The following is a 26,822-nucleotide window of genomic DNA, read 5'->3' on the forward strand; positions in this document are numbered from 1 at the left end:
CATCCTTAGATGTATGAATTTGGATTTAATTCAAAACAAGATTAATAGGACGTCTTGCCTTTAAGAGCAACATAACAAAGTAAAGCTAAGGAAGTCCTAACAACTAGGAACAAACCCTATTGCTAAAGGAATAAGTGAAGTTATACCAGAGCCAAAACCTTCTAAAGCCACATACAAAATAAAGAATCAGAGAGAAACTTCTTGAATTTCTAATATGATTGCATCCCAAATCCTAACTCATTGGTTAATTTACTTGTCTGGCACCACCAGGAACATCCTGGCATCTTCTCCAATAGAACTGACAGCTAAGGCTTGACAAATAAGGAATTAATTACTGCTATATGAAAACTGTCACTTCTCTAACAGTATAATTTATTTTACTCATAGACAAACCTCTATTTAAAATGCTTTACATTTTAAATGTAAACAGCTTAAATGCTGAACAGTTCTTGTCCTTTTTGACAACAAAGATCTTTGCCAGCCCTGTTCTCCCACAGAAGTGCCCTGAACACAGGCAGCCTCACCAGTATCAGGTCTGCTGTCACCTACTTCCACTGCCTCTGCAATGCCTTCTCTTGTGCAATCACCAACACAGGGCTGGAGAAGCACATTTTCATACTTGAAGCACAGGAATTATCATTACAACCAACTACCATAACCTTCCTCAGAATAGGCCAGAATGATCTAACCTTTCTCTTCCTTCAAACTTGCAAATGAACTCTCCTTGGAACTACCCTCTCTTTAGAACTTTTTTTTTTTTTTTATGATAAAGATCAGGTATAGTGAAAATCCAAAATGAAAAATACACTAAGGACTAGGTATAGTCATGTGCAGGAACTTGACAAAAACCCCTGGTTGATTAACTTCCCATTTACCACTTTAGATACAGAGAACACTCAGAGCTCTGCTGAAATTACTGAAGTTGTAGCTACAGATTTGGCACCAGTCATATTCCCTACCACAGCTGCTTATTCCTATTCCCATTCTGTTGTAGCAGCATCCATTTCTGCAATCACATGGCAAATCATGTAGGAAATTAATGTATTTCAGACAAATCAATACCTTTATCCAGGCCACAATGCACTTTCAGAAACAAGGAGAGTGGCTCAATACAGCAGCTGAGGGAATGAATGGTCAGGAGCGAGGGCTGCAGGTACCAGCATAAGCCAGTAAAGGAATCAACCAGCTGGATTATCAGGCATTTTTCTAAGATATTTAAATCCAAAAAAGCATTGAAAGATGGGAATCATCAGGATTAACACCAGCAGAGAGGACTTACCCCCATCACCTTCCCACGCTGTTCAACATCCTCCCACATGCAGTGAACGATGTAGCGACACATGTACTTCCCCGTGCGGCCCTCCTGCTTCAGCCGCACCAGGCACATCCTGCAAGAGCACACACCACTCAGCTCCTGGGCTTTTTTAAAAGGGAGAGAGTAAATTAAATACATTCCAGCTCATTTTTCTTATAGTATATGTTTGTGATCAGGAGAAAAATACACATGGATTTTTTTTTTTTTTTTAATAAACCACTACAAACATTTCCATTCTGTACTCAGTAGCTGTATCTGCTGGATTTTGGCCAATCCAGGCATGGAAGAGTGACAGCGGACTCTATTCTTGCTGACAGTACTGTAATCTAGTTAAATACTCCCGCAACCTAAATTCCTCAGCCTTAAGAACACCTCACCCTCTGGAGCAGGAACACATGCCTTGCCTAATTGCAGGCTCTGAGCCAGCTGTAGCTCAGTTGGTGCACTCAAGTGCTCAAGAGCCCAGCTACCCAAACTGGGAAAGCTTAAGCAAGATACAGACTTCAACCAATCCACATCAGCAATGTCCTACATTACTTCAACTACAGGAGTATGAGGATACATGTCCAGCCACCTAGCAGAACCTCCACATGCAAGACCAGCTCAGAGGTTTGTAACTGCATCATGAGATCTTAATGAGAACATCAAGCTGAGTTGTTTTGCTTTGCTTTTAAGCATTAAACCACTTAAACTTCATTGCTGCTGCTCTGTCTACAATATAAAAGAATAATTTTTTTTTGCCTCTTATAAAACATCTGTAAAGAGCACAAACTGAAGCCCAGGCTGATTCCTCACTGGGCTGGGACCAGTCCCATCACCTGTTCCATCTTCTCTACCTCATTCAGCAACTCTGCTCCTGTGCTAAAAGACAAAAGTGGCTGTGCAGGACTGACTGAGTGACTGCAGACAAGGTGATGCTCAAACACTGGAACTGAGAGAATCCACTGCTTTTCACAGACATGATAGCAAGGAGACTGCTCCCTGTAAAACCAAGAGAGCAGAGCTGCTGGAGGCCACTGTGGAGCTGGTGCACACTAACATTGGTGAATGTGCCACAAGAGCTAAAAGGAAAATATGATTATTTATTTGTTAATAGGTTCATTTCTTTAGTGAATATAAGATCTGCAGGCATTAGAAGTATTTGGTGACCCATGAATCCCAGCTCCACAGGGAAAATCGCAAACACCTGAAGTGTGCTGAGATGACTTGTAAAAGGACAGATGTCCATCTTTATGATGGGTTCTATCTTGAGTACAGATCAGTAAAAGAAACATATTTTTCAACCTGTTAAAGAAGTAAAACTTACTGCCAGGGACAGTCAGAGACAAAAACTGAAGGTAGCAAAACCTGCAGCAGTCCAATATTCTTCTTGCTAGTCAGAACCACTGTCCCATCACACAAATGCAATTAAGACGGTACCAAAACCAAACCCTCATTTTCCCAGAGAAGGATGACAAAGCTTTCTTTCAAATAGTAGTTCAGACAGTAGTCAGAGAACAGCTGTCCAGGTACCATACCTTTCCAATGCACAAAGAGCTTAAAACTTTCAGTTTACTTCTACCAGTTTCAAAACCTTTGTTCCTCTTGTGCATTTCCACAATTGAACTGTACAAAAACTGAATTGAAAATTCTTACTCACTCTTAATGAGTCAAAGAGGAAAAGACTCAGTAAAAAAAGACTAATTTTGAGCTAAGAAAAGCATTTTTATATTTTTCTTGATGAACAGCTGAACTCAGGAGTGAAAAACTCAGGAGCAAGAAAAGCTCCCCTGAGCTTTTCTTAATAGTGTTTCCTATCCTGTGTGCCTTTGGTGGCGGAGAAGCAGGAGAGAGCAGTGCAGAGACCAACAGGCAACAACTGGTCATTGATGAGCAGGACTGGACTGGTGTGCAGGGGAAAACCTGCTACTCATGGAGCCTAAAAGGCAGCTCTTGTGTTTGGATGCACAGTGCTGTCACAGAGCTGTTCTGCAGCAGCACGAGTGAGATCATGGAATTTTGCAGCTTATTTGGAAGTTTGGTAGATTGTTACTACACCTGCTGTCTGAGGCAACACAGACTCTTTAAAGCCTATAAACCTCCTAACTAGATCACCATGGCATGAAACATTTTACCATTTCATTGCACAATCTGTTCTGTAGTTTAGTCAAATATTGACTCATCTTCATCAAACCCTACAATGAAAATTACTCCAAAGTATCTTTAGAAAGCTGTCTAACTCATGTTAGTTTGGTAGGATAATTTTTGCTGTATTTAAGTTATGCAGAGAGATTATCTTAGAAGAAAATCTTAGAATCTTAGAAGAAAGGATAGCTGAATAGGATCAGGAGCATCTGTAACTCAACCCATGTCAGCTGAGATATTGTAGTTTCTCACAACGGCCTCAGCCAGCTTCTGTCAGTATTCCCGGAGTGCCAGACTGGCCTAAACACCAGAAGTGGTGGTTGACTCCCCCCTGATCACTGCTGTGAGATGCCCTGTGCCATCAAGGTGTGATGAGCCATTAAGGGTAAAGCCCATTTGGACCTTCCTCTACCTGGCCACTCATTTCTGCTTCCTCACTTGCTCCAGACCAACTATTTCTGCAGCTATGCTATAGTTGCTCAAAGAAATTACTGTGGCTTAACAACACAAATGTCAACAGCATTTTTGGAAGGCTTTATTCTGTTTAACCCACTCATTAACAGCTATCAGCTTGGAGGATGACAGGAAACTCCTGAACTGACTTTTCCATCAGCTCTGTTGTGACATTACACTTCAGGGAATGATGATTACCAGCAGAATTCTGAACAGGTCCTAATTAGGTTTGCATGTTCTCCTGTGCTCCAGCCTGGCCAGGTCCCCAACACAGCTCTATCCAGCAGACAGAGCCCAGCCTGGCTGTGCAGCCTCCGCTCCCCTGGGGCCTTTATTTAGGCTGTTGTGGCCCATTCACTCACATTTAGGCAGGAGCAACTAAATGCTGGAGACATTCCAAATAAACTCATTCTTAAAATCTATCTCAAGCAAGACTATACTGATGTGATTAAGACACAAAACATAGAGTTTATTCCCTTTCTTCTGAAGCACCCCATTTCGAAATAGTACTGTGTCCTCAGGCATCTCTATGCATATCAGAGAAATCTTTTCTGGCATGAACTGTTTTCTACATATACTCGGTAGTTTTCATTCACCTCTGGACTTCCTGAGGCCGATCAAAACTTTCCTAAGTGCAGATTTCCTTACGAAAAACAATGTTTAGGTGAACTTTTGCAATGGGTGTCTGAGTCCTTTGGAACAGGAATTGTAGCACCACTCTATTTTATCCTAAATACTTCAGAGATGTTACCATGCTTGGTCTGGTGAAAATATGAAGGGAGCTCTAGGTATCTACATGACAAATACTGAACCAAGACATTCGTCAGTAGTAACACAAGTAACTTCTTTGGCAGTTTGGTAACAGCTCTACAGTCAGCCGATACTCCATTTACATGCATGGGAAAATGCAAATCCAGCAAAAGAAATAAAGAGCTTTTCTAAAGGTCTGGACTTCTAAATATAAACCTAGAGTCCACCTGACATCAGAGGTGTGAAGTAACAGAAACAACCTATGAAAATGTGACATTCAGGAAAGAATAATCATGGGTTGGTTTTCTAAATAATATTGATGGGTTGACTTTTTAAAGCATGACTTTAGCACTGCATTGGAAGGCACTGGAGTGTTTCTAAAGAACATTATCTTAAAAGAAGCTTGCAACAGCAGAGGCTAAACATGAGAGCCTGAATTCCTCTTTTTGAGTGGGGTCAGTAAGAACATTCTATTCACAGACAAAAAGAAGTAGGAGCTAGAGATTCAAAGAGAACCCATCTCTTTGTGTACACGCTGTTGTGTAACACAACAAGGTGCCCTGACAAGCACCTTAAGTGTGTAAAAGCTGGGATGCAAAAAACATGGAAAAATTGACTAGATCATGCTGGGCAATGGCAACAGTAAGAAAAGGAGACAAAGTTTACCAAAGCAGGGAAAATTCTCAACTTCTCTGGCTACAGAAGACACTCTAAATCAGTTGAAACTAAGCTGCTGAATAAGAAGTAAGAAGTATCTAAAAAAGTTGTGCAGACTGCTCTGCTAGGGGGAGCAGGAGCAGATGGTGATCAGAATCTCCTGGCAGGCTGTTGGCCACCAGATCAGGAAGATTTCTAGCTCCTGAGGCAAACAGTCCAGCAGGAAAGATGAGAACTGGAGCCCTCACACAGGATGTCCTTGACCTTGTCAAAGCTAGCAGAAGCACTTCTGCTTCCAGTTTACTGAGATCAAACTGCCTAGAGGAAGAGAATCTCAGAGAACATAGCAATTAGCCTGCCTGGGAAAGCAAAGGATGCTGGTCACTGATCTCATTACAGCAAAGCATACAGCATTTTCCAACAAGCCAGGTAGCGAGCAGGCCTGTCACAGGCTTCTCTGTGTCCTGGGATAGCAAACCAGATCTCTGATTTGTGGTCCAGAATGACAGTGCTGTCAGGAACACAGAGGAGCCAGGCTCATAAACTCGAGATAAATTAACCTCTAGTGCTAACCTCATCACCTAAATTTTCACTGCTGCCACAATGAGACAGAGGGATTTGGTTCTTTCCTGCTTGTGCAGGATATTGCTGTTAACCTGTCCACCATATCTCACATGTAAGAGTATTTCAATTCTCAGCACATCTCCACATAGCATCACCAGTTCAAAATGCAGCAACTCTTGGCCACCTTCAAAAGAAGCCAGTGTAGCTTTGATCTTAGAAACTTGTGCCTAGCCTATACCAGTTTAATCTGTCATAGTTCTCTTGTTGATTTTTATAATTAATCTTGAATTTGATGCTGTGTATGGATCTTGGGATACATTGTCCTGTCAATGAGAAATCAAGATGAAAAAAAGTGTTTTCTCTGCAGATTCATCTTAACTCTCTTTGGTTTTCCCAGATAGTTACAAACAGTCTGGTTTTTAACAATTATTGGACTAGTTTTCAAAATACCTATATGAATTATTAGCTTATCATTATTAGCTTATTTCCTACTGTTCCCACAGGGAACAGTAGGAAATAAATAAACTGCAGATTTCAAGGGTTGTCTTTACTTTGTTCCATTGATTTCATTAACTGAGTATAATTTCAGTGGTTCTGCTCATTTATTCACTCTTTAGTGTAATGAGCTGCCCCATCTTTCACTATATTGAGGAGTCAGGAAATTAAAAGGAGAGAAGGGGAAAAGGAGGAGGCAAGGAAACAAGAGGCCTTAAGTGCAGCTATTTCAGTACAAACTTCCTTTCAGCCTTTGGACAGCTGAACCCAAGTCTATGGACTTCAGTTCCCTGAAAGATCTGGCACTTAAAAAATTACTGTACTCCCTTGTGCATCCCCTGACCTTTATAAATATGTAACGCTAGATGAAAACCTGATTTTTTTGGCTACTATTTTCACAAACGAAAAAGGGAAAAAACTTCACTTTTAAGGTGTTAAATATTTTTACATGCAGCCAAGCTGGCATTCACTACCCTGCATGTACCTTTCAGAAGTGAAAGAACAAATGCCAGTGCTATAATTTGTTAAATGCTTCTCATCACCACAAATTCTCCCAATTTAAATGACTTTTACATAAATTTAAACCTTTCCTAAAACACGCAAGTAGGATTTTTCCACATAGCCTGAGCAAGGCTTTTAGAAAAACTCATGGCAAAGATCATTCCATTAGTGAGGAGTTTTGAGATGTAAGAGATGTCAACTTCTCTACAGGACTTATTGTTCTTCAGCAGAAAACAGCTTAAATTCAGTCATCAGTAAAATTAATATAACCTGTATTATCAACCATGGACAGAAGGCTGTACTTTTTCTCACATTAAGTTGTATATAACTCTATTTCCTGAAAATAATTGTATTACTATTTTGTCTTTCACTTACCAGACATGAAGCTGGGCTACTAGAAACCATGAATTCAAAGTATCAGGCATTTGGCACCCTTGATGGAAGGGAAAAAAAAACCACAAAACCAAAACAAAACATTAAAATTAATTTAATCACATTTTGTGCTTAACAGAAATTCACTGCACCAAAATCTAAAAGCATTTTAGTAATTTATTTTCAGCAATAACAGTACATACATACTGGAAGCAAATATCATTTACTGTCATGTTTGTGCTAACACTCTAGAACATACAGCCACAGATACTGCAGAGTTCAGGTGTTTAGAGCTCACTTGGATAACTTTTACAGAGGAGGAAAATTCCACGATGGAGAAGAGACAAACATGTGGCTTCTAGCTTGGAGAGTCTCAAAGCAGCAGTGACTAACACAGAGGAATCAATGGATACTTTGCTCCATTCTTACACTCTTCCTTCCCATGTGCTGCTGTCTCCTGCCAGGGACAGAATTCTGTGTTACCTGCGTCTCTGCTCCCACCCCACTGGTTAGATTCACTGCATGGCTGCACAGCCCACAGCACTCTGAGTGTTCCAGCTAGGCTACATTAGGATTTAACCCATCAACCAACCACAGAAACAATCTGTTTCTAGATTCAGCTCTACTCCCACAGCCACTGTTTTCCCAGAGATGGCTTGTCCATATGTGTGTTCACATGATGGACTTTCATGTGCTGTTAGGATGTGAGGCTGGAGATTTAGGCCACGTGGCACAAAAACCATATTCCTCTTCCTCATGCTTGAAAAAAAATGAACCTGCATGCCAAATCCTTTAGTTCCTGTCAATCTCAAACCTTCCTCCCAGGGACACTTCTGCCTCTGTTTCCTGGAGAAGTTTTTAAGGCAAGTCCCTAACGAGAAGGATCTGAAGCAGTCACCTTGGCCTACCCAGCACTTGGTGTTCTCTTCTGAGCTGTTCAACCTAGCTGGAAGAAGGCTAGAGAGCCTTGAGAAAGTGACTCTACAGTCAGATGTGCCCTAGGGAAGTCAACCTCATATTTTCTGTGCTGAATAGATTCCTTCCTGGCTCCTATACTTCTTGGCTGTCAAGTATTACAAAGGAAATTCACCCAGATCATGAAGCAGTACTTTCACAACCTCTTTCTTTTTATATGCCAGCTCTGGTCAGAAGGACCAAACAGATCACCACTATTCCTCCCTCCCCAGAGAGAAGACTCCACCAGTCCTAGGAGGTGCCAATTTTCAGCACCACTGCCCATACATGACCTCTACGACAGTACAAAGACACTAACAGTCCATGTTTGGAGATTAAACACAAGTCTCCCTCACCCTTCTACCCTTTTGGCTCTCTCATTCCTATTAGAAATAATTCCTGTGCCTAGAAATGACTACTTTGACCTAAAGCCATGCCAAGGCATCTCTAACTAGGGCAGGAGCACACAATGCCTGCATTAACCAAACCATCTCAGTAAATGAAGGCTCCACAGGCAAGAGTCAAACACTCAGTTCAGACAGAGGTTTCTCCAGAAGGAGTTCCCATGGATCAGTCCCCCACCACAGAAATCACTCTGCAGTGGAAAGCAAAGCTCACACCTCTACTCCTGGAAACACGGAAAGTTTTTAAAGACCCATTCAGTACCCAAGAGGCAAGAATTTTTTCTCTAACCTTTCCAAGAGTTGCAATTCTATTTTTATAAATCATTTTTAACTTCTATATTTGGACTGTCTGCATGGTAAATTCAAAGGAAGCGTGGCTCCTTTAAAGCAGTAACTTTTTTGTGATGGACCATCTTTGCCACTACCACAACTTTAGGAAGGACACAATGGAATAATATCCACACATCCTGCAAAAGAACAGGTGTGCTGTGTCAGTGTTCCCCTGAGTGTGGCAGGCAGCAGCAGGAGCCTGGAAGGCATTGAGTGGGGTCTGGGAGACATAAGAATAAAGAGTCTTGTAACCTCCAGTCTTTCTAAGCTGCACTGAGCCCCACTAGGAGCCATCCAAAAAGCTGATTTGGTGGGATGAGCTCTCTACTGCTGCAGCTGCCTGACTCTAGAGAATTAACAGCATTAATAGTTCAAGTTGAATTCAAGGTAACTCTATAGTCCATATTCATCAGCCAAACTCCACTTCAGCTCTGAGTACTACCTGCCTGATCCTAAAACTTCTTTTGACCTTTAAAGTCTGAGGTCAGGCAAGAAACACAGGTTGCCTCCTCTGTTGCATCTGAACTTCTCAAGCTCTGTGCCAAACCTGGCGCTAGCAACTTTGTTATTCCCTCTGCTACTTTTCTCTTCTCCTTTAAACAAGAAACAGCTGACATCCTAAAATAGCTCCACTTTCCCCCTAAGCAGCACAGTGCAGGCATTTGGGATGTGGGCTCTAAAGCAGAGTTCCCAAAGTTTTGTCCTGGAGTGATCCAATATTGAGACACAAAGGGATGGCAAGCATAATAAAATTAACTGCAGTTTTATACTCTAGAGTCTCAGTTAAAACACCTTCTTTATATCCTACAGCAGCCTCATGACTTGCATACCCATAGTCTGTATTTTGGGAACTGCTGTTCCAAGACATATACCGAGACAGGCAGTTCACAGGGCTCTCATACTGTGCCACAAAAAGTCTCAGAAATTCCACTGGGCATCAGCAGGAATGCAGTGAGACAGAAGAGAGCCCATAAGACATGAAATGCTAGCACTGTCCTAGCCCTCCACCACACTATCCACTCTCTGAAGTGTCACCTCTGTAAGACAGCTACCCAACAAACTCCCCACACCAATCTAAGTTCCAGAAGGTCACAGTGCAGTTGTTCCTTATGCCACAACACAACCACACCACAAAAGCACATCCAGAAAACACTGAGGAGGGCTCTGTAAAGAACTGGTTCTGCTCACCCAGGTTAACGAGGCCACGAGTGGTTTCACACATGAATGGCTGGCTGAAGGTTTCCCAGGTCAGCTCAGCAGGTTAACAGGGCTCACACATGGCCGGAAAGGAGCTAATAAGCTCTCCAGAGAGCAAAGCTGACTCTGAGCAGTTCACCTGATATCAACACCCTCCAGTTAGAGCCAGAAGGGCAGCAGAGCACAAACACAGCACAGGTCAGCACATGGCTCAGACAGCACCGTCCCACCCTGGGGCTCCCCATGGGCATGGGGAGGGGAGTGGCACCCACAGAGCACAGGCTCGGGCACTGCTCTGCTGCTACAGCACCACGGCACAGTTCACAGCCTCCTGCTTCTCTTCCTTCAGGAGCAAGCAATGGGCTTTAGCAATGTCCATCTTTAGTTGCAAAAGGAAAAAACAGTTTGATGAAGACACGGTAAACTCAAGCGAAAGTTGGGTATCTTGCTCCAGGTCATGCTCCCCTCTCAGTTATGTGCTCCCTAGCACCTGCTTTGTGCCACAGCTGCTCTGCACCAGACCTTTCCATATGCCACTTCAGCTCACCAACACAGCAAACCAGGATGTCAGTAAATTGGACTGTTCTCCTTCAGTGACCTGAACATTCACCAAGGCCATACCTGCGCAGCCCAGAACAGGGGCACAGGAAGATGGAGATGTGAGACTTTCCCTTTTGGCTGCTACTTCAACTCAGCTGCCCACAGAACCACACTCTAAAGCTTCTCTGTGGCAAAATCCTGTTAAAAGCTTCCCACCCATCCCACACTGCTTGTGTTTTAGGGGAACTGCTTTTTAACAGGGATCACGAGCCTGTTAAATTTTTGAGCTAACACCCCAAAACAGCTTAATGTCTATGTGACAGAAGTAAAAGATACTTCTTTTACCTGTTTTGATATAAAAACAATGATTTTTTGGAACCACAAGCACTGATTCCCACATCACAGGTGTTACAGCACCAATGGGTGCAGCATGCACTCCATCAATCTCAGAAAACTACCATGTTCCTTAGGCAACAACTGTCTCAAGTCCATATAAACATATCCTACTCTTTAAAATACATGCTTTCTTTTTATTACAGTAGGACAACATCAGAAACAGAAGAGAAGCTATAGTAAAATATTCCATATTGACCCTGAAAATCTGTACCAGTATTTTTTCCACAGACAAGTTTAAAAATTCCTTTAAATTTTAAGCTAGGGCAACATTTATAGATTTTTGTACAATTAAACAGGGACAGTGAAACACCAGTTAAAGACAGCAAAACCCTTGTCTGAAAGGTAAATACCACAAACAGAACAGACCCTATCTAAGCAAGCCTGGGAGGCACTCAGCTGGGAGAGGGTGTGGACAGGCAAAATCAGGTTCTCAAGTTTTGATCACTAGTGATGAATCCTACTGCTCACAGACTTCTCTCATTCCTGCAACTGCCAAAACCACATCACAGGTTTGGAAAATCTTCTGAAAAACACTTGAAAATTTTGTAGTAGCAACACTGTAACAAACCACCCTCAATAAGCTCTGCACTGGATGAAGGTGTCCCTTCAGCTGATCTCTCATGAGGCAGCAGCCCCAACCTGTGCTGTAAGAAAGCATCTGGTAGCTCAGGAATCCAGGTGACAGGCCAGATCCAGCTAATGGGTTTACTACCAGCTAAATCACACTGACATGGAAAATAAGTCACGTAAGAAAAAAAAAACTACTGCAGCTTACATAAGTCTCGAAGTACATCTTCCCCCTTCACCAGCCAGATTTGAAACTATTCAAAGCTGCAACAGATTTTTTAGCTGATAGTTAAAAACCACTGTGTACAACATAAAAAAAACCATCCCAATCCAAGCCACTAATATACCTATATACTTATAGAAGGGACTTGAATGTCTGCTCTAGTCATACTCTCTACCCAGTCAAGAGAGGTGTCCTGATTTGATGCTGTCAGGGTCAGTAAAAAATGCAGAACGTCTCTTAAGTTGTACCCAAACCTGCCCCAGCCATGACAAAGACAGGTGATCCATGTGACCTAACCAATCTGGTATCATAAAAAAGTTGTGCATTAGTGGATGGGGGTGATTCTCTTACCTGCATCCCAGTTATACTGAGGGTGGCACAGGGTAGGACACAGAGACCATCTGACCGCTATAAAAAGGGAAGGGGTATTTGGATTCTTAGTATATCCCATCCCTGGAAATAAAAAATGGCAATATCCCTTGAAGCCCAGGATATTCCAAGTTCTTCCCATCCCATTCCTGCTCCTGTTCTCCACTGCAGCAAGGAAAATGTAACAATACCAGACTCCAGAGTCTGCCCTTGCACCCCTGTCACTCCAGAGCTTAAGGGAATGCTTCAGCTTCCAGCTGACTACGCCCTGGTAAGGTCTGACAAGTCTTTTTGTTGTTGCATTTATTGGCACAAATATATCCAGTGACACAATTCCACTGTGTGCTCTCTTACCAGGGCAGCAGCTCACACACCATCAGTCCAGCACTTACTGTTAAAGAACTCCTCGTAGTCAGTTTTCTCCACACAGCACGTGTACATGCGCAGCGCTGCCACCTTGAGCTTCTGAACAAAAAGAAGAGACAATACTTGAAGCATTCCTCATCCAGAGCTGGTGAACACTGCTGGCTTTGTCCCTGAACACTGTTCCTTTGTCCCACACTGCCATTTTCTGAAAACACTTTTTTTGAAAATCACCATCACTTGAGATTTTCAGGAGCACATTAAACTATTAGATCTGCCAGTAATGGCATGAGTATAATTAATTCTGCCTTGAAGGAAAAAAAAATATTAAATGTCTTCCTGAATATCCTTCCAAATCTAGTGTTTTAAAATACTTGATATAATTACAGAAAATATAAATTAAATTGTTTTCCTTACAGAGTCTCTGAAGATCCCAATTCACAACTCCTTGTTTCCTCCAATAAATTTAAGTGATGTATACCACTAAGAGTGTTTTGTGTAATTTAAGTTTTAAATATTCAAGAAGTCACATACCAGACATGTCCTAAAAATAGCTTCTTTTTTTTTTCTAGAAAAGTGACACTTGACTGATTATAAAAGTGAGAAAGGAATCCCAGATGATGAACAACCTGAGCTATTCCTGCAAGCTTTGGCAATTCTCATTTTGTTCCCAGCATGCCACTGCACCCAAAACACCTCCAGTGCATAATCTACAACACAGACACATGTGCTGAAGCTTCAAAGAGCACAATAACTAGTAGCAAAAATCTTAAAGAGAAATGGCATTGGATTTGGATTACTCTGGTTTGAATTTTTGTTTTTTCTAGTGACATATACCAGTGATCATCTCAGTGCTCACCATGCTGCAAGGATAAGCACCCTGCCTGCTAAATGGAAGTTCAAATCACCAAAGTAATTATTTGTGTCTCCTCCAACCAAATGGAAATTAAAGAAGTTGCAACTGATTGCTGAGAAAACACAGGAGCCTATTATTTTTCTTATTCAGTAATCTTAGGCTTCTGTCAAAAATCAAACATACATCTAAACTTCTTGAAGTAGATGTTTTACATTGCTTACAGCAGTTCTGAAGGTCTCCCTTTTAAAGGAAACACTGCCTGGCCTGTGAGCAGAGATCTCCCTGGTGAGAGTCACTGCCCCAGAGCAGGCATTGTTAGACATTAAAAACATATTGTAAAAAACAGTCCCCACAATCCAGCCCTTAAATAATGCAGGTAACAAAGGAGAAACTGATGAAATTTAATCATGGAAATTTAGGGTGTAGAAGAAGCATGGGGGAAGGGAGAATAAAACAGAAAAAAAAGAAAGAGAAGTATTAAGAAACTTCCCAAAGATCTCCTAGAGAGCACGGGCAAGGCCAAAAATGAACTCAGGTCTCTTGGGCCCTAACCACAAAATAACTCTCTCCCAACCCAGGATCCCTAGCCAAAAGCAGGCAGTAAAGAGAAGCAATTAAGGAGAACTCTGAAATCAACACTTAGAGCTAACAAGAACCTTTATTACAACAATATGTACACAAGCACATGGGAGAGAAACTACACTCTCAAGAGGTTTAGCATCACCTGATTAAAGCAACTGATTTCAACCAAAATAACTGAGTCTGTTACAAGTCATTTATCTTTGCTTTACACTTTCTGAGGAGAAGCATGCAATCAGCAAGTGTTTCAGATCAGTCTCTGAAGAGCTGCACTCTACCTTGCAGCTACTCAAAGCACCTTAAAATTTCCATTATTTTTATTTTTTAATTCAAATAACTGGTTTTAAGTTCAATACAATTGAGCTCAGTCCTTCTTTTGAGCTGCCTTCTCCTCTTATTCTTTTGTACTCTTCCTTAGTTCAGAGAAATTATAAATTTCATCTTTTTTCTTTCACATCAGGAACCAAAAGCATCTCTCACAAAACTGCACTCACTTAGTCAATGTTAACAACCATTTTATTAAAGGGCTATTTAAAAGTAAAAGGAGAAAGAGAATGACCTATTTGTGACTCTGCCCTTGTCAGCTACCACTGAACAGTGATTTGAACAGCAACCACACCATATCTCATCACTGACTGCTCAGCAGACCCTCCTGGTAAGGTTCTTACTCTGTTCTTTGGTGCACAAATGAAGTAAAAATCAGTTATCTGAAGAAATTCAAGGATTTAGACTCTACCAAATACAGTATTGTTGCATATGTCAATGATGGCAATGCATAATGGAGGTTCAAGATCTGGATTATTAATTCCTTACATCAGAAAACAGGAATTTACATTAAAATTTATCATTAAGTACTGCTCCTATCATAAGAAAAAATGTGGAGTGTTTTTGGTCTGCTTTTTAGAACTATCAAACAAACAAAAGAATTATTAAATTACTGCTTTACCCATCTGTTATACTTGAGTGGTCCTGTGAACCCCATTGCTTCTATTATCCTTGTAAAAGCACCCACTTTTTCTTCAGATGGCAGCAAGGAATCTTTTGCAGAAAGATGCTGTAAAATTGAAATAGGACTTATTTTAGTCTCAGCACTTAAATCTGACACATTTTAGTTAGCAAAGTTACAAATTAAACAGAGAATTTTAGGGTTTTTTGCCTGCTTTCTTTGTTCAACAAAACAAAACACTGTTTAGCTCTCCCCTGAAGATATTCCACTGGTTTTCATATGTGCCATTCCTCTGTTTATGAATACAAACATTGCATAACCATTGTGATAACAACATCCCATTGGAAGCTCACATTCAAATACTTACAGAAATCTGCTTTCCAAAATATGGCTCCTATCCTAGACTCCCATATTCATTCTAGGTGTCTTTACTTGGGTATAAGTCTTTTGCAGATAAAATGAGCAAAAAAATCACAGAAACAGAGTAAACAAAGCTAAACTTTCATATTCCCTTTCTTCGTCTCACAGGCATTCTACAGTAATTATATAGTACACAAACCAATGAGCTCTATTTTAAAACCAATGAAGATACATGAACCCACCATTCTTACCAAAGAGCTCCCCCAGACTCTTATCCCCCTTACAATTAATCTACAGAGTACTTGCAGAAAATCCAGATCAGCAAAGTACTTAGTCGGCAATAATTTGCAGTGTCTGCAAACATGAAGATAAATGTTCTCTTCCAGACTCACTACACATGTTAAACACCCCTGGGCTGATGCTGTGGCTTTAGCCCAGTGGACAGGTGGGGATAGGGGAGAGAATTTGGAGGGTAAAAGTGAGAAAATTGAGGGGTTGAGATAAGGGCAGTAAAACAAAAGCCAGAGACACAAGCAAAGCCAAAGGAGGAATTCATTTCTCACTTCCCCAGAGCAGGCAGATGCTAAGCCACCCCCAGGACAGCTGGGCTCCATCAGAGCAACATCACACCAATGTCCCCCACTTCCTCCTTCTTCCCACTTCCTCCTCCTTCCTTCCTTCAAGCTTTATATGCGAGAATGATGCTGGATGGTCTGGACTGCCCCTGGGGTCAGCTGGGATCAGCTTCCCCATTGTGTCTCTGCAATTCCTTGGGCACTCCCAGCTACTCCACTGGTGGGGAGACAAGCAGGAAAGGCCTCGGCCTTGTGTCAGCCCTGCTCAGTAACTCAAACACACCTGGGATGTCAGGGCTGTGTCCAGCACAAATCCAACCCACAGCCCATACCAGCTACTAGGAAGAAAATTACTCTCCCCCAGCCCAAAGCAGCACAACTGGTAAGAAAACTTTATGGCATTCTGCCTCTAAGCACCCCAGCAGCAGCTATCAGCCAGCTGTAATCACCACTGGTACTCCAGCAAATAATTTCCATTAATTAAGCATGCAATATAGATTTTTTGCTATCAACAAATTACTTTTAACCTATCTATTGCAGATGAAGCTCCTAGATATGACTTGAGGAAATACAGCTGAGAGCCATTATAACATATGAAAGTAATGAGACCAAGATGCCAGCTCCAGCAAGGATTAGGAGAAGACTCTTGGGGATGACATAAAAGCAGAGAAATACAGCACACACCACCCCAGCCTTCTGGGATGTACCTGTCCAGCTTTTGACAGACATTCCTGCACAAGAAAATGTATCTATTAATTTTTTTTGTCAGGTCCAACTGGCTACACCTGCAGTATCCTGGCATTTGAAACTATTTAACCTCAGTAACACAAAGTTGTGGTATGTTGGGTTTCACAATTTAATCATGTTAAAAAAAAGTCCCTTGTGCCTTTTTAAAATCCAACCTTGTAATTTGGACTAGATGACCTTTAAATGTGCCTTCCAACCCAAAGTATTCTATGATCCTTGGATGCTCCCAATTTTCCCATAAGAACCTGCAAACAACTATTTCCTAGCCCACTTTTCAGTAACCTTTATTACTTTTATAGGCCAGTATCATATATATATTCCTTACTTTAGAAGGGTCCTAAAATGGGCTATTCCCATATTGAAAGCTTTTCCCCTTTCTGATCATTCTCTATAGACTTCCTAGCACTAATATATTAGTTTTTGAAATGGCATGAATGGTAAATTAATACATATTAAGATACAGATTAAGATACAGATCAATACTCTGCACAAGTTTCTGTAATTAATTAAAAACTAATTATAAAGGTGACAAAATTATAGCTCTGACACAGACTCCATCCCTGTGTATATCCACACACAAGCCTGAGCATTTGAGATAAAACACTCTGCACTTGTACACTGACCATGGATGGCTGCCAATGCCTTGAATCCTGACATTCAGGTAAATGGGAGAAACACAGCCAGCACCATTTAAATATCTGCCAACCTCCCAGACAGTGTAACACTGCCCAGGACCTCCTGTGATACTCAGGTCCTCCTCTGAACGCTGGTCATTAAGCCTGTTCACCATGTCCCCCCTTACCAATGTCTGCAGAGGCACATCCCACCCTCTGCCACACATGATGGATCCAGTGATTCCCCTGACACGTCGTGGGTATTTAAACCATAATCCTCTTCAGGATTATGCAATGCAATACTCCCTGCTACACTACAAATGGCTCCTAACCTTCCATCATAACTCCATAATGCCCCTCCAGGAACTGCTCAAGGTAGAACTTGTGTCCAATAATTACTGCCACATTCACTAAATCAACATTCATCTCCTCCACAGGAATTCAAATCACACTGAACCCCTAATGAACCCAGGCAGAACTTCTCTACATGCCTCTTATCTATAAATGCATATGAAGTCTCCCTCTGTACAAGCTTTTCATTATGCAGAGAAAGTTAAAAACCAAAATTATTTCAATTCATCTGTTGTTAGCTCATCACTAAAACAATGGCTAGCCAACAAGCAGGTTTTTCTGGAAAACGCCATGTTTCTTGTTTCATTCTTCTGCAAGGCAGCCTGGACTAGCTCAAGAGATGGTGAAGAGATTTAGGCAGAGAGTGCTTGGTTCAACCTATGGACAGAAGCCTGCAGCTCATCCTGCCAATACCAGCACTGCAGCCAAATGCAATTAAACAATCCTATAAGCATCTGTAAAATCAGATCTAGGGAACACTGGGCTGAGGAGGTGGAAACTGTAAGGTGCTTAGTTACCAGCTGGGCTAAAACCACAACACAGAGAGAGACAGAGAGAGAGAGAGAGAGAGAAAGAAAACTTTTAAAATGTATTTTATAACTCGCTCAAAACAAGCTCATGAAGACACTGTACAAGGGAGACAAGTCTACCTCAGGCTTATTTCCTGCTCAATACCTGAAAGGCAGTGCTTAAAGCAAACAATCATTTCAACTTTGACACCAAACATAAACTGAAACATCTGGAGTTCACCATTAATTCCAAACCACTTTCCCACCAGGACTGCATAGTCAAGTTCAGATTTCAAAGATGAGTAAGTACTTCTCTATTCAAAATAATGTAGCTGCAGTCCAAAAACCCACCTCAAACCTAGTGTTGTAAACTGCTTCCTCTCTGGTCATAAATCCTGCCTAGCTTCTTACACCATGGCTATTTTAACTGGGAAGTTTCCCCATCCATCTTTCAGCCCTTGTGCCCCTCCCCTTGCCCTTTCCAACATACCAAAAGCAAATCTTGAGTCCTGCCTTGAAGATCTTCATGGCACTCCTGGTTTGTTTGAGGTACAGTCTTGTCACCCACTGCTCTCCCATATCCACTCTGTAAGTGCTGCCTGTGCAGGGCTCAGAGCAGTGCAGGCAGGAGTGGGGATTAGGGGCATGCAGACTCTTTGGGAGTCTGGATAACAACTTTAGCTCTGGCCATGATAAATTGTGCAATCCCTTTGTATATGCTTCAATCCCTGTCTGCAAAACGTTTGGTTTATCTTAACAGCTGAAAAATACTGAAAAATTGACTAGAAGAAGGAAAATCCCTAGTTAAGAACTAAATGCAAAGAGCAGGCAGGGTTTCTTCCCTTGCACACTTCTGGTTTTACTTCATTTTTTTCTATCTATGTCAAAAGAACCTATTTAAAATGCTTCTTATTATGTACCTCTAACTCCACACCCGGAAAATGCACTCTTAGCTAGATAGCAAACTGGGATTATTGTTTTCATGGAAGTTTTACCTATGACTTCCTAACTCTTTTTCCTTCTGTCCTCTCATGTATGTGTTCTATTTTGCCATTTTCTTCACACTGAATTAACAAGATACCAGGATATTTATTAGTTGAGAGATGCTAACACCCATAGTTTAAGTTGTGAACTGATCTTATGAAGTTGATTAATGCCTCAGAAAACTTCTACTCCGAGACAAAAGACAATACACGTACAAGACACATAGACCACAGATCAACAAAATAGTACAGATGAACAGTAAATTACTACACAATAATCAGCTGTTATTAGTAGACTGCATGACAATTTTCAGTGTTTAGAAGATAGTGAAAATGTCACCATACATTATTTCCAAACTAAAGAATAAGGAAACATCTTGTAATTTCTAACGTGTGGAAGGAACATCTGCCCCCAACACTTTGACTTAATTTCTTTCTTGTCTGCAAGGGAGCCCTCAGTTTTGTCAATGAACCTTCACCCTGATAATCCAACTGTAACTGCACTTTCTTATGCCAGCCCATTTTTCTGGAAAGGAACAGAATTCCTTCTCCAATTACCAGACTCACTGTTCACATTACACTAAAACATCTTATAGGAAGGCTGAATCCTCTCCTATGCGTTCTGAGAAGTGTTTTGCCTCCTGTCTCTGTAGAATCCCTAGCACATGTGTCGTCCAACAATAAAACTTCCCAACCCTTCTCACCTTATTTGTATTGTAAAAGGATCTGTTTTGCTGTGTGATGGCTCCATTGGCTTGAATCAATCCACCACAGAATTTAGAGAGTTGGAAGGGGCCAGCCTTGTGTCTCTAATAGAAATGATAAAAAAAAGAAAAGTAATTAAGAGACAACTGACTTAACTTTACATCAACCACCCATAGTTTGCTTCCAAGTCAATTAATTCTGGCTAATCTTGAAAAACTCTGCATCATAAATAGCACAAATTTATTTTAACAACTGTTACAAACAAAATGGCTGTCTATGCTTAATGCTGCACACCACATTTTCCAGTGTTCCATAAATGTACTGATGGAATGGACTGGTAGAACACTATACTCAAAAGCCACAGCCTCTCTGCTTTGACTCTCACATTACTTCTAATTATGGGGTTTGTCTCTTAATAAAGAATAATTGTTTTTTCTGACTTAGCAGACAAATTTTTATCTATAAATTTACAGCCTATACATTTGTCTTTGTGGCCAAGACTTGAGAAAACACAAATTGCTGTGTAAAAGCTACCACTACAGCCCCTATAACTTCAGAGCTCATGTCTTCAATCACAGATCTAGTACTAGGAACAAATGGGCTCCCCAGGAAAGAAGCTGCACACTGAACAGAACCCTCTCACAGCCTCCCAGCACACCAATTTAGCAGTACCTTATTTATCAATTAATTCAGACAGAGTAAATATGCTGTTCAGAGCAGTTATCCCCAGATGTATACTAAATGTAGAGTAAGCCCAACTTCATTAATAATGTCACAACTGCTCATTTCCACCTCCAGTCCCGACATCAGGTGGTACTGGTGCAAACTGGTGCTTTAACAGTAGGGTTAGCATCTATTCCCTTTTCCTACACATTTTTCACCCCTTTATCATTAACTGCTGTTACTTGATGCTCTAGTGGATTTACTCTGAACAGACACACTCTGGCACTATGCTGGCTGTCCCACAACAGTGAGCCAAACTGCAAAGCTTCCATTGGAACAGCACTAAATGTGCTGTGCAAGGTAAACATCCATCAGTACTAGGAAGTCCATTTTTATAAAATAAAATGTTCTCTACAATAAAATACTGCAAACAGCATGCAAACATGACTGGTTTGTAATAGCTCATTTGGAAAAGTAACACCTCCATTTGGACTTCTGCATTTAATCTTCTAATTACAGATCATTTGGATCTATTAGAAGACACACCTGGACATGTAACAAGAGTGGGAGCTCACTCTTGCAGCAGCAGAGAGCTCTAGAGTTGCCTTGGTCTTTCCAACAATAGACAGTGAAGATATCACTTTTGGAAGCCTCTTTATTGAAAAACCGCTACTTTTTCTTGGTAATTTAAGATCATTACATTTTTCAGACACTTTAGCATGCTGTGATGTCTTACCTGCAAAACACTGCAGAGCATCTGCCTACAGCAGCCTGGGACTGCGGCGGTCTGTAGCAACCCACGGCACCCTGCTATCCACTGGGTCACTGCAGCCTGGCAGCTCTGCAATGAGATGAGCAGTGAAGAAAAGGACACAGATATGCAGAAATAGCGTAACTGTCCCTCTACTCTCACAGGCTTATTCATTCACATGACAAAAACAACATGGAGCTGTGTCGGGGTGGGGGCAGGGGGAAGGGTTTAGGTTGGGTATCAGGGAAAGGTTCTTCCCCCAAATGATGCTGGGCTCTGCCCAAACTCCCCAGGGAATGAGCAAGGCCCCAAGGCTGCCAGAGCTCCAGGAACATTTGGACAATGCTCTCAGGTACAGGCTGGGATTGTAGGGGTCTCTGTGCAGGGCTGGACATTGGACTCAATGATCCTTGTGGGTCCCTTCCAGCTCAGGATATTCTATGATTCTAACAATCTACAGATTCAACTCCCAACTTGTGCTTGACAAGAGTATAAATTTTGATTAAGAAAATATTTTGCCTTCCAGTTCAAGTATGCAACACAAGTCTGATGGCAGAAACAGATGAACGGAAGGAAATGGTGGGCTGTCTATATCATAAAACCACACCACAACTTCTCTGTCTATATAATAAATTAAAATGCTTAAGAATCATTCTTGAATTGACTGAGTAAGCTCTAAAAAGCCCTCATCCAACTCAGGTTTTATGCATCTTTCTCTTATTTTACTCAGCTACAGCTAAGAATTTTCATATTCCAAAAGCACATATTGTCCCCATAAATTTCAGTGAAGATAATTATTTTGTCATGAAAATGTCAGCAATACAAGAAGAGGTGGAGCTTTTTCTTTGCCTGCACCTTTCTTGCATCTTTCACCTTCTGCAATATTCAAGTTAGTACAGTATTTGCCTCCTTCATACATGCACTACATTAACACTGGAAATAACGTATGGAGATGACATTTTCTAATAAAAATAGCTTCATTTTTGGTTGGCCACAAAGATGATTAAGAGATTGAAGCATCCAATGTATGAGCAGAGAATTAGTTTTCAGAAACGAAGACTTCAAGGAAATCTTATCAATTTGTATTAACATCTGGTGGGGTGGGCAGTCAGACTGTCCCTGGGGTGCCCAGAGAAAGGACAAGCACGAGAGCAGCAGATCTGCCCAGAGACAAGAGGAGCCAACACAAACCAACCCGAGTTCCTGTCCCCCTCCTGTGACCTGCACAGTCACCGCTGCCCCTCAGGTGTGGCCATCAGCCTTGCAGGCTGTCCCTCAACTCCAGAGCTGCACTTCAAATCCATTAAGGGAACTGGTCTGGGATTTTAAACACTGTAAAGGGAGAGATGCTGTCCCATGACAAATGTGGTTAGTGTTCACTGCTACCACACCTTCCCACTTCTACTGCAGCAAGACTACTCAGTCTTCTGATCTTTGCACATAACATCACTGTCAGCAAGTGAAATTATGAAAATGATACATTTTTATCCAAAAAAACACTTCAGCCAAGTCCCACAAAGTACTTCTTGAAATAATCTAGTGTTCTGACCCAAAAAGTTTGACAAACATTTCAGTTAGCAAGATGTTATCTTTTTTTTGTGAACAATTACAAGATTCCAAGGACCTGACAGGACATTTTTGAGGCTTTTTCTCATTAACATGCCCAGGTTATGGCTTAGAGCTTGAACATACTGAGGTTTGGAACTGCTGAAAAGCACAAATGCAACAAAATTGGATAGAGACATATGAAAACAAAAAAATAAGCATAAGCACACTTAAAAGCTGAGATGTGACAAACAATCCAGTAATAAAGAAAACAGACACCAGGAGATAGCAGGGAATATGAGAAGCTAAGGAATTTTCTCTAAGCCAGCATCACTCTGCAGAACACAGCCTTCCTTTCAAATTACAAGTGCCTCTTTTGGTTCTCCCCTGGGCTGAAAGAAAATGTACCAAGCCTAAACTGAACAGGATTACTTAGGAATAGTCTGCAGACAGCTGCCTTGTCAAGATAGACATGAAAGAATATCACCAGTCTTCTAAATCCTCTTGGCAACCTTTCAGAAAGTCTTAGGTGTAGCAGACAAGCTACTTGTCAAGGTATCTTGGGCAAAAGCCAGATTTATCATAATGCCATCATTAAGGAGCAGAACTGAAATGTCAGGGCTGTATCATATACAAGGAGCTTAAAGTCAGACAAAACCCAAATTTTCCTTATTTCCAGTAGAAGGAATAAATACAGAAAGTTCAAAGACTCATTTTCATAAACTTAGGAAATCACTAAATTCAGAAACGAGTGCTGAGAAATGCCAGGGATGAGCAGTTCTTGAGCTGAAGCCGAGCATACTTCAGATTACAAAAAATGGCAGGTAACTACATCATCTCCTCTCTAAAGAGAAACCTTTCTGGTCAGGCTGAAAAATCAAATCAGCTTACTTTGCCACATGAATGCCAGCAGGAGTTGGCAGAGGAGCTGCCAGTTAACAGGGACAGGTAAGCCCAGGAGGCAAATTCTTCCCCTTCAGAAGCAGTTTTCATTGCAAACCCTGCCCTGGGGGTGCAGCTCCACAGACAGCTGAGCCCTTCTGGTGCCTCACTGCTTCCCTACTGCTCTCCCTGCTCCCCTCCTGCCTGGCTCCCCCTCTCCCTGCCTGCTGATCATCGATTCTTTAATGCTTTCAAACTGCACAACCTGTTGTCACTGTTCTGCTGCTCCAGCACTTGGACCACGGGGGCCAAGAAAAAGGCAGGCAACCGAGCAAGGACAAAGCACAGAGAAAGGTCAGGGGTGGGAGGAGAAAGCAGGAACTCAAGGTCGCTGCATTTCAGCTGCTCTCATCTTGATACTGGAAAGGGCAGGGCTCAGCACGACTGGGGAAACCACACCCTGAGCCATCGGCTCGGGGTACCTGGGGGACTAATTTCGGAAGTGGATATTGCCCCCATACTAAAGGCCTTTCCTGTTCCTGGGACATCTGTCCCCACTTAGCAGCACTGGCTACGCTGTGTGGTGATAGAAGATCATGCCCAGGTACAAAATTCTGTTTCCTGGAAAATATGCTAAAAAGAGGAACTCTGCCACAGATCCTTCAAAGGTTAATAGAAAAAAAAACACACATGAATGGGAAAGAAGAAAGAAGTGGAGGTGTTGGAAACCCACACTTTCACAGGAAGCCAAACATTTCCAATCTGAATCACAGAACCACTAGGGCTGGAAAAGCCCTCTAAGGTGATCAAGTCCAACCATTACTAAACCATGTCACCAAGTGCCATATCCACATGGTGTTTGAACACTTCCAGGGATGGTATCTCCACCACTGCCCTGTGGTGGTGCCAATGCCTGAGCAGTAACATAGGAATTGGAATTTTTACATTATCCTTGCTATCAAACACCTCCAGAGTGAGAGGGGAAGGTCCCATAAAGGCAATGCTCACCCATTAGGGCACACACTGAGTCCAGCAGAGGAGTTCTACTGGCAGGCATGTGTCTCCAGTTCCCACCAGGAGCCCAAACCCTTACACAACAGAATCACAGGATCAATTAAGTTGGAAAAGAACTCTGAGATCACCAAGTCCCTGAGATCACCTAGTTCAACCTATGACCGCAACACCACCATGTCAACTAGAGCATGGCACAGAGTCCCTTAAACACCTCCAGGGATGGTGACTCCACCACCTGCCTGGGCAGCCCCTTCCAATGCCTGACCACCCTTTCAGTGAAGAAGCTCCTCCTGATGTCCAAGCTGAACCTCCCCTGGCACAGTTTGAAGTTGTTTCTTCTCATCTTTGTTCCCTGGGAGCAGAGCCCGAACCCTTCCTATCCGCACCCCTGGGCATGGAGTTGTGCAGAGCAAGAAGGTGCCCCTTGATCCTCCTTTCCTCCAGGCTGAGCCCGCCCAGCTCCCTCAGCCACTCCTGGTGCTCCAGGTCCTTCCCCAGCTCCGTTCCCATCCCTAAACAAGCTCCCACCCCTCAGTAACTCTTCTGCAAACACAAAACTCCGCAGGAAAAGCTCGCCGCGCTGCTTCGCCAGACATCGGGTGCGAGGCCACAGAGCGGGAAGCGCGAGCAGCCCCCGCGGACACCCCTGGGGCTGCGGAGGGAGGCCGCCACAGGGGCGGCGCGGGGACAACTCCGGCTCCACAGGCCGCTCGCCCCCTGAGCAGCAGAGCTCTCTCCCCTCCTCCCTCCCCTCCCTCCTCCCTTCACTCACCGGGGCCCGCGCCAGCGCCGCCATCAGTCCCCGGCGCCGCTTCCGCCGGCGCGGCCCGGCCCCTTCCGCGAGCAGCGCCGGGCGGGATGGCGGCGTGAGGCGGGCGGGCAGCGCGGGCTGCCCCGCAGCGCCGGGAGCCTTCCCCGGCCTGAAACAAGCCGGCAGTGGCACGCTCGAGAGAGTTATCATGTGACTGTGTTTCCATGCCAAGGAGAGCACCTTCCCCTCGTATTTAAAGCGTAGGTTATAAACTACCCTTGGGAGGTAAATGACCATTCTGTAACGCCCTGGCAAGTCGCACTGCCAAAGCTCGGACACTTTCACTGCTGGAACCGAAGCCCCTCAACAGTGGTGGGCTCAAATGAGCCGAAGGGTGGCCCTGCATTCCCCACTCTCACACAATCAGACCAGGTTTCCCACAGCAGAGTCTATGTCTCGTTCCACAAAACAATTTATTTGCGGCGCAGGAACACAGGAACAGCCAGTGTCTCCAGGAGGGACTGAACCCCATGGCTGTTACACTTTCACAGTCCGAGCACAGCAAAGCCTCAGCGCTTCCTCGTGAGTCTTTGGCTCCTGTCCTCCTCCGTGTCCATCCACTTCCCTGGCTCCTGCTGTGTTTCTCAGTGTCATCACCTGGACCTCTCTTTGTGCCCTGTGTTAACTAGAGGCTGGCAGCTCATGGCTCCCACCCAGAGCTCAATCTGCATTTCAGTCTGCAGTTTGCAGGCCGAATTACCTGGACCAGATTTATTTCTCAACAGTAAAGCCTAGCAACATTTTCTGACCTCTCACGTCTTGTGTAGGAGCAATCCCTGGAGCAATTCAGTTTTGGAGCAAATTTTGCAACCAAATTGCAGAGGTCCAGCCCAGAAAGTGAATCAAAGCACCTTTCCTTGGAAAGGGAAACACCTATTCCTCCTGCTGGTGCTGCAGGTGATCATCTGCCTAGTGGTGGTAAAAGCCAGCAAGACTTCTGCCTTGTAACCTTTTGTGTGTGAGCAATCTTTGGATGTATTCAGTATAACAGGTAGTACCATAAATTTTGGTGACGGACCCCTGCATGGAAATGGCTGTGCTTTTCCATGGGAAGGAGAGCAAGCAGCCCCAGTCTTCCAGGCGCAGATGATGAGCTGCCCAACAGGAGGTAAAGGCCAGAAAGATCTTTCTTTCTTGGAACCTGTTGTGTTGTAGCAATCCCTGGATGTGTTCAACCTTGGAGCTGAGTTCCTGATACCAAACTGGGATCTGCATGTAAATGACACCACCTTTCCTTGAGAAAGGAAGCACCTAAACCTGTTCTTGGTGCTGCATATGATCATCTGCCCAATGGAAATAAAGGTCAGCAAGATTATTTATTTCAGAGTTGTGCAAGCCTGGGAGCTTGGTGATATTC

General features: G+C 42.8%; 1 protein-coding gene across 3 annotated transcripts in view; it reads right to left on the reverse strand.

Moving 5' to 3' along the window:
- The window catches only part of UQCC1 (ubiquinol-cytochrome c reductase complex assembly factor 1), a 47,553-nt gene extending 22,033 nt beyond the window's left edge, over positions 1-25,520 (reverse strand). The window contains exons 1-8 of one of the 3 annotated variants that reach the window (XM_031506508.2): positions 25,427-25,520; positions 21,199-21,303; positions 19,799-19,903; positions 14,956-15,063; positions 12,604-12,676; positions 12,194-12,250; positions 7,235-7,292; positions 1,280-1,388 (exon numbers count right to left, since the gene is read on the reverse strand). In XM_031506508.2, coding sequence (XP_031362368.1) covers positions 1,280-1,388; positions 7,235-7,292; positions 12,194-12,250; positions 12,604-12,676; positions 14,956-15,063; positions 19,799-19,903; positions 21,199-21,303; positions 25,427-25,450 — 639 coding nt within the window. In that variant the 5' untranslated portion in view covers positions 25,451-25,520. Of the gene's footprint in view, positions 1-1,279; positions 1,389-7,234; positions 7,293-12,193; positions 12,296-12,603; positions 12,677-14,955; positions 15,064-19,798; positions 19,904-21,198; positions 21,304-25,426 lie in introns of all 3 variants that reach the window. The other 2 variants (XM_077787034.1, XM_021546287.3) reach the window with 2 other exon arrangements.
- Between the last annotated feature and the right edge of the window lie 1,302 nt (positions 25,521-26,822).

The sequence above is a fragment of the Lonchura striata genome, chromosome 17 (genome assembly GCF_046129695.1).
Source record: "Lonchura striata isolate bLonStr1 chromosome 17, bLonStr1.mat, whole genome shotgun sequence".
In the NCBI taxonomy this organism is placed as follows: domain Eukaryota; kingdom Metazoa; phylum Chordata; class Aves; order Passeriformes; family Estrildidae; genus Lonchura; species Lonchura striata.